Source organism: Hyalella azteca, unplaced genomic scaffold (assembly GCF_000764305.2).
Source record: "Hyalella azteca isolate HAZT.00-mixed unplaced genomic scaffold, Hazt_2.0.2 contig9153, whole genome shotgun sequence".
NCBI classification, from domain to species: domain Eukaryota; kingdom Metazoa; phylum Arthropoda; class Malacostraca; order Amphipoda; family Hyalellidae; genus Hyalella; species Hyalella azteca.
The window spans coordinates 404728-413301 of NW_025939230.1; the positions used below are offsets into that span (position 1 = coordinate 404728).

General features: G+C 35.9%; 1 protein-coding gene across 1 annotated transcript; it reads left to right on the top strand.

Moving 5' to 3' along the window:
- Positions 1-3747: 3747 nt before the first annotated feature.
- On the top strand, positions 3748-8192 carry LOC108671045 (trypsin-1-like). Its single transcript, XM_018158528.1, is given in 4 exon segments — positions 3748-3802; positions 4238-4333; positions 6147-6367; positions 7520-8192. Coding segments are annotated over 4 exon segments (888 nt in total). The 3' UTR covers positions 8036-8192.
- The last annotated feature ends 382 nt before the right edge of the window (positions 8193-8574 follow it).

Genomic DNA, 8574 nt, shown 5'->3' on the forward strand with positions numbered 1-8574 from the left:
ATTTTTCGCAAATTCTAATGTTTAAAATTAAATTATCCATCTTATTTAAGGTAAAGAATGAATTCATTTCTCGCTCTACTTTTAATTTAAAAAGAGGTAGAAAAGGAGCAATGAAAGCCACCGTTTTTCCAGCGTGTTTTACCTTAATTTCCCCTTTCCAACTTATTCATCAATCTAATATTTCTAATCAATCCAATCGTTCACTCCTTGATTGGCCCAGAATATTCAAATTTAAATCTTACATTGCTTCTCTGCGACAATTACTAATTCGAATTAACGCATGCTTTAATTAACTATTAAAACTCACGGGGCTACTTTCTTCACTAACCTTACGCTGCATTACTTGGCTTCAGCCTCTTAAGTGGTTCACTATTAAACAACATGACCCATTCATTAATCTGAGTGGAAAATATTTAGTAATTAGATAATAATAAATAATTAAATAAGTGGATTTTTCATTTAAGGAAATTATTTTTTCTTGATTGGCTATTGAATTATTATTAATTCCAATTATATCGCAGGTAATTTGCAAATTAGTTAATTGTTTTTCCTCGTCGGCAGCTATTCAGACCGTATTTCTTTATCTGTCTGAGAACAACCAGGGGCTACGGGTCAGCTAATTCAGACCGTATTTCTTTATCTGTCTGAGAACAACCAGGGGCTACGGGTCAAAGAACATGAATGTCTATGGAGTGTTCGGTCAAAGGAGTCCAAAAATCGAAATACAAATGATGTAAGTTATTTTTACATGACGTGCTTAGTTTATGTGATTTTAGCAACTCCTGACAATTTATGCATTACCGTTTAGCGATCTCAAAGGATGATGTAATATCGGTACGAATATTGGAGCTTTTTATTTAAGAATAGACTATATTTTTTATAAACTGTATGTTTTTGAATGTGTTACTTCTCTAATTATGATGCCTATGCTGAGTTCTCGTTTACAAATGGCATAGTGCGCAGAATGACGGACCGCAACACACCCGAGAACAATGGCCCACAGCTCAAATTCGGTGACATCCATCCTCATTGACGTCTAGGTGGCAACTAGTGTTCAAAGCGCGCGGTCTCAAACTACCGAGTACAAAAGTAGTGTAAACGGTTGTGCGCGGTGAGGCACTGCAGCAAACGACTCAAAGCGCATGTCGTTGCCTCTAGTGTAAACGGGCCTTTACGTGCGACCTTCCCGTACATGTCACTGTTAGAAAAATTACCGTTAACGGTATTACCGGCGTTTCAGTGGCCGGTCGGCACGTGAAAAGAAACACCGTGTCGCCGTTTTTATTCTAATTTAACACTAGAAATCCGTAAAACATCTGATAAAAACGGCAAAACGGTTTTTTTTTTCACGGGGCGACCGGCCACTAGAATGCCAGTGGGACCGTTTTTCACCGTTTTTTCTAACAGTGGTGCACGATGACGATGCTGCTGTTGCTCCATTTCTTTATTGAAAAGATTGAAGACGAAACCTTGTCCACACCATTCACCTGGAATCAAGAAGTGAATCTCAGACGTCAAAGTTTGATCCATAATTTCTTCTTTTAAATAAAAGTTCGATAATTTTCTACTGGCAATATTTGTTTTCATAACCTTTCATAAAATCATCTACCATGTTCACTAATTATTCACTAAAATTATGGTTTTCATCAATCACTACGACTTTAAGATGAAAACTGCCCCAAAACAAAAATGAAGGCTAGCGTGACTGGTAAATGAACGTTCCGTATGAACTATTGTAAGTATTATAGTAAGCTGCTTATGCTCATGTATCATGTATGCTAATGCTCATGTATATAGGCTAATGCACAATACGGCGTATTGTGTGTAAATGGAGAAGCCATGACTATTACAGAGAAATTTAAAAGAAATATCTGAACTTACTGATGCATTTTCATTGTAAATTTCTCAATTTATCTCACTCTTGTTACTGTGAACCAAAGCAATTTTATTGACAAATTGAAATTAACTAATAAAAATAAGAACGAATAAAAAATAATTCAGTAAATTATTTCTCGGGATTAAAATGCATTTTATGAAATTTAATTGTGCTGGTAGATGGCATTCCAAAGAATAAACTTCTCTAAGAAAGCTTCCTCATTTGTGTCCTCTCGAATATTTTCGGCTGCTAACTAGCATGTTCTAATGTTTAATAAAATTTTCACTCTGCAGGTCTGCCAGAGGGCTTTCAATTCATAACATGGGGGCTATCGTGAATCGCCCTTAAATGTTCGCGAAGCTCAGGCGACTAGATTTTCATAGAGTGAGAAAATTACATGCAAAAAAGTTCTGTAATCTGAGCCATAGAGTACGTAGCAAACAAAAGCCGGACCGATCCTAAATGAGTCAATGTGCATTTCAACGTATAAAGCCCAATAGTGGTAATATTTAATTAATATACGTATATATCAGATATTGATTTAATTACCTTCGCATTATCAACTTCAATTGCACTGTCGTATCCGAGTTGGACCTCATCAATTTCCGAGAAGGCCTTGAATTGGCAAGTGCATGCGTGGGAATTTGATTCATAAAAACAATGTTGTAGACTTTCCGATCAAATTATAATCCCAGCTTTTACCCTCCACAAACGCCAGTGATCGACATTCAAGTCCAATACTATCTTCAAAGAAGTAAGGATTTTCAATGAATAAGCAAGAACAAGTAATGTAATGAACAAAAAAAATATGGTATAATAAACCAAAAATATGGATGATAGGAGCAAATTTCTCGTAAAATTACTGAAGCGGAAAAAAACCTACCCACCAAACATAATCGTGCGTTTCAATCTTTCATTTACTACCAATGCTTCCTCTAGTGTCAAGAGCTCAGTCTAGAATCGAGCGATTGAGGTATTTCTGTAGTGAACAAAATAACGTTATTTTAACCCAAGATAATTAAAAAAAGTAATAATAGTAAACAAAATGTACCCACTAATATTTGATATGAAACGACCCAATCTACTCCAACGCTAAATAAACACTAACATTATAACAATGATTTCAAGAAACTCACCTCATGCGCAGCAAGATAACGAGAAACAGTGATGGTTAAAACGCATCACTCGAGGTCTCCGATCTTTAAAAACTAAAATGACAAAAACAGAAATCCTAATAAATTGCAGCTCTTAATTATAGTTATTTATAAATTAAAACTATTTCCTCTATAATTTTAATTATTCTCAATGCATTAATGAAGGCAGAATTAACTAGGAGAAGCTAAAGGAACTAGTGGATAACGTTTTAAATAAAAATTACAGCAGTCCATCCGCGAATTCAATGAAAATTGGTGAAAGACGTTCGGCCAGTACGTACAATAATTTGAACCAATTAAATTAACATATAAATTAAAGCAATTACATCAATATCCTTAAGTTTGCCGAAAACGTCCATTTACAATAAATTTAAGCGCAAAGTTATCAGAAATTCTAACACACTCAGTCATTCTGAAACCTCTCAATAATAAGATTAATTTCCGATCTGAGTTCAGTGATTTTTCAGCTGAGGCTATTTTTTAAATAAATGTTTAGCATCGATTTTTGTACAATTGTAAACATATGTAAACATTATACATTACCAGATTAATTTACTTCTGGGATGCCAAGAAGATTGTATGTGCTTCTTGTGATAGTTCGAACAATCAGTGGGTGTAAATTTTTCACTGGTTGGGAAGCCCGGCTCTCACACGTTGGTTGAGTTGGACTATACGTATTTATTATCATGCTTTGATAAATATAGCGGCGGTCTCAATATGACAATTTCTCACGCACTTTTTTTATTGTAAGTCAGACATACCCTGCACTGCGGTGCTCAGGTTAAAACGAAATAACAAATAAATAAAAATTACATATTTTAAAAACTAAATTACTAGTTTTTGAAAGAGTATGAGCTCCATTGTTAAATACGTTTGCCTTCAGACCTTCATAAGCATGGAATTCAACATTGAGTGTAATTAAATTAGAATTTATTTCTCCATTTTGTCTCTACATTATTTAACAGCTTTTTGTTACTCTAAATTGCCTTAAAGATGCGTTTACACGCACAAAAAATACAGTTGACGATGCTGATTTAAACACATCTTCTTGTTTCAATGATATACCTTGGAAATTCCGAAAGATCGATTGCACAAAACAACAAGATACTGTCGGGGCCTTATCATTCTTGGTTGAGAAATGAGCACGCATGGGATGCCATCAAGTGGGTTTGCAGCTGGTGAGAATTCCCTTGATTTCGAATAAAAGCTGCAGCGCAGGCACGCATCGCTACGTTTTGTCTGGTGCAGGGAACGATCATCATGAAGCTGCTCATCCTGTGTCTCTTGGTAGCCTCGGCCCTCGGTGAGTGAAATGTAGTGACTTCAAATCGTGAACTTTTTCCAAACCCGAAAAGTTCTCTTCAGTTTTTGAAATATTTGTCGTGCTATAATTTCATTGTGAAGTTGGTCAAATTCAACAACAGCCTAGTACAATACAATACAATAGCCCTTTATTCTCCGCAGAAAATTAAGCCGAGAGAAACTATATAAGCGAAAATTTCTTTGCCAATAATCAAATCTATAGAAGGTCATAATTGATGCAGGCTTGCGGTATGAAAAAATGGATCTTGAATTGAAATCTATCTTCAGGGACAACTTTCCTTTAATAACAATTCATTCATCTTCGAAACTGATTGATTTTATTGTAGCAAACTAAGGAAAGATTCCCATATAAGCGAGCCGAATTTTCATTTCTCGACCGTTCAAAAAATATTCATTTATTGTTTGGACGACTTTAAAGTTTAAAGAAAAGTGTTAAAGTTTACCAACTTAAAGTATAGCTGAATTTTAAAGTGTTAAAGTTTACCAACTGAAAATATACTATAAATTGATTTGGTCATCGTAACATTAATCTAAATTTAATTAAGAATTTTGATATCACTAAAGCGAGCCGCTAAAACCCTTTACATTCATGTCCTTTTCTGCCTGTCACTGGATCGAAAGAAGTGAAATGGGGCTCACATTATTAATTAATGTTTAGCAATTATTGCTATTGGCCAGAAAAATGAAATAAAACGGAAGAATATTTCTCGCTCAATGACTAGAGTGTGTTGAATTTTTTCTCGGTGAGTCACCGTCTTAAGAACAAACACCTCAATTGGGGAAATGATATGCGATATCTGAAATTCTGTTGGAGAAAACGATTTTCACTTAAGATGACTCGAGTTTAACAAACAATTCAATTTTACATGCGGCAGTATATAGCTTTCGCGATTACATTGTTACCATTGTTCAAAATCAATATTATATTATTAAAAGTTTTGAAACCTTGTAACATATGATTTATTGATTACCGTCGTCGCACTTTACACGTTTTCCTAAGGTGCAGGCAAGGACGCAATTTATTCCGAGTTCGCGCGTCTTCATCGTATCTGTGTTACCAGGTATTCGAGTCGAGGTTTTTCTCATGCATAGTTTCGTTCACTCAAAATTCAACTGGATTTAAATACATACGTTTATTTCAAGTTGAGGTATGAACGAGTGATTATTTTTCCCTACTCCTAATTCCAATTACGGAACACTCATCATAATTAGTAACTCAAATTGAAAAATTATTTGGATAAAATGAAAGACGTTCATCTTCTATTGGTTGATAAGTTGATGACAATTGTCGATAGCTTGATGGTTCAATGCGCCAAACTAGGTTACCTTGTAGCGTCAGGTTTACCTATTAATTGATACATACAACGAGGAAAGACATGCACCATAGTTAACCATTACCTGCACCATAATTTTTTTCTGCTCTGACTAAGCTCGGGCATAAGAAACTATTCAGGCCTTAGTGAGTAATAATATTGTTTTACGGGTATCCTTTCTATAGCATGGGATATGATTGGCATTTTTACGCCCGTCAAATAATAAAGTAACTATATCCTCTGCCTTATGTTGGAACTTATTTCGAAAGATTATAATGAAGTTTATGAAAAATGTTGCAGGTTATTAAGTCGTTACACTGGGCCAGATTCATGTCGTATTTTGTTGGAGATGATTAATATATATCCTAAGTAAAACCATACAATGTCAAAATTTTAACGAACATTTTCGTATTTATTTCGTTTAAGACGAGTCTTTTTAGTATGTGTTTACAATTTCAAATCGAAAATACTTGTTTGCAGCGGCGCCATCAACCATCCCCCGCTTCAGGAGGGGCCACAGCAGGATTGTTGGAGGCCAGGAAGCAACTCCTGGTCAGTTCCCCTTCCAGCTGAGCTTCCAGGACACTTCCTTCGGCTTCAACTTCCACTTCTGCGGAGCTTCCGTCTACACAACTGACGTTATGATCTGCGCGGGGCACTGCGTCGATGGAGAAAACTACGATAATCCTCAAAATTTGAGGGTAGGTAGAAATACATTACAGAGTTCATTGGTAGATCGATTTGTTCTTTGTTGGTTAATTTTGGAGCAGTTTTTAGAACCAAAATCTTCTATGTACTCATAGCCGGGATTTAACGCAAGACTACATACTATATGGTGTTTTCGGTCTACGTGGTTAAGCAGTCAGGAAACAGCAGTAAATTGGCCAGCACAATTGGACACATGAGATTAACGTCTGTCGCAGTTGAATTCACGTAAAAATTTGATTTTTAAAACTCATTTTCGAGGATGAGCTTAATTTGGTAAAGATTGGTTCAACATCAAATATGCTAAACACCTCCATCTTAACCCGGGTGCTACGAGGAATAAAGCAAAAAAATCGTATGACGAGGATTTTAAAGTGACTGTGAGTTAAGAGATTAAGTGAAATTAGTAAAAAAAATTTCATCATTTTACGATCTTTGTTCTATGGTTATCATGACCGTTTCCTGGGTACAAGAGATTTTGCTCACAGTACTTTTTCTTAAATTCATCGTGTTGTTCCGTCAAGAATGACAAGATTTAGATCTTCTATGAACAAGTCACAAAAAGTTCAAAATTCGGCGACAGGCCACATCAGGCCTACTCTTTAGCGCAGACATCACTATGTTATGTCATGTTAATGAGAGTAATTTTTAAAGCTATGACACGAGCAGTATGGCGAACGCCGATGAATTTCGGCAAATTATTTCTTCAGGAACTATCGCCCAGGTATAATTGAGGATTGATGATTATAGGAATCACTGCATATTTTCATGTTCACATCAAACTTTGTAGAATATTACTAATATCCGTGATCTTCATCACGAATTGTGATTGCCTGCTTCTATAACTTCAGTCTCACAAGACAAGAAAAATTCTAATTGGGCAAAACTTCTAATTATAATTACTTGAAATTATTAAAATTAGTTAAATTGAATTATTCATTAGATTAGTTCACAAATTTAAATAAGTTAGTTAAAATTATACCTAAACTCTTCCTAAATAAGTGAAAGTCACATTACTTCATTATTTACAAATAAAAAAAATTCAATATAGCTAATCGAACAACATTTTCGAATGCACACATCCAACACCGTATCTTATGCATTTAAAAGTTTTTCCGAATTTTGAACTCCAATTTTCATATTTACAGATCGTTGCTGGAGATTTCAATTTGGCTACCGACGAAGGCACTGAGCAGGCGCGAGACGTAACAAAAATTGTCTTGCACGAGAGCTACAACTCCGGCACTTTTGAGAACGATATCTCATTGCTGAAAGTTAGCGACCCTCTTGTCTTCGACGAATTTGTGTCTGGAGTGACACTTCCTGCTCAGCTACAGAGCTTCACCGGAGACGCCATAGTGTCCGGATGGGGAACTTTGACCTCAGGGGGTAGTTCTCCCGACACCCTGCAGTGGGTGACAGTGCCCATCGTCAGCGACGAGGTTTGTGATGCGGACTATCTACTTTCGGATATCTACCCCTCGATGATCTGCGCTGGAGAAGCAGGCAAGGACTCCTGCCAGGGTGACTCTGGCGGTCCCCTGACATGCGGAGAATATCTCTGTGGAATTGTCTCCTGGGGACGTGGGTGTGCACAAGATGGGTTCCCCGGAGTGTACACCGAAGTGTCGTACTTCGTCGACTGGATCCTCGCTAACGCATAAGCCGCAGTGTAAACTGCAATTACCGAGAAAGCAAAGCGGCGCCTCCAATGTTCTTATGGTATCAAAGAAGACGAAATTTATCTCATAAGTTCTCGAAGACCAGCTGGGATGTTGAAGATACAATGAATTTGCTCCGGTAATAAATTTCACGTATCGCTCGGATTTTTTATTATCATTCAAAAGAATTTAAGAATAAAATTTCATAAACTAATTGTGAGTTTAACTACATTTCAAGTCGTAAAAGTCGACTCTAGCTATTGAGTTAATTCTTTCGAACAAATATCCATTAACAATTTACATACATTGTATAAATTATTGAATTATTAAGCAAAATGTGGCATAAAGTGCTTGATTCTTAGGAATTCTAAGCATCATTAGTTGTTTGGTAAACCTTTCATCATTTCCATTTGTGATATAATTTTACCAACATTATATAATGTTTGAAATTCACGCTTTTGTGTAACAAAAAAGAAAATATTTTTGATAGGAAATGTTTGTCCAATACACAAATCTTCGCCTAAATAGCTAAAATGTATACT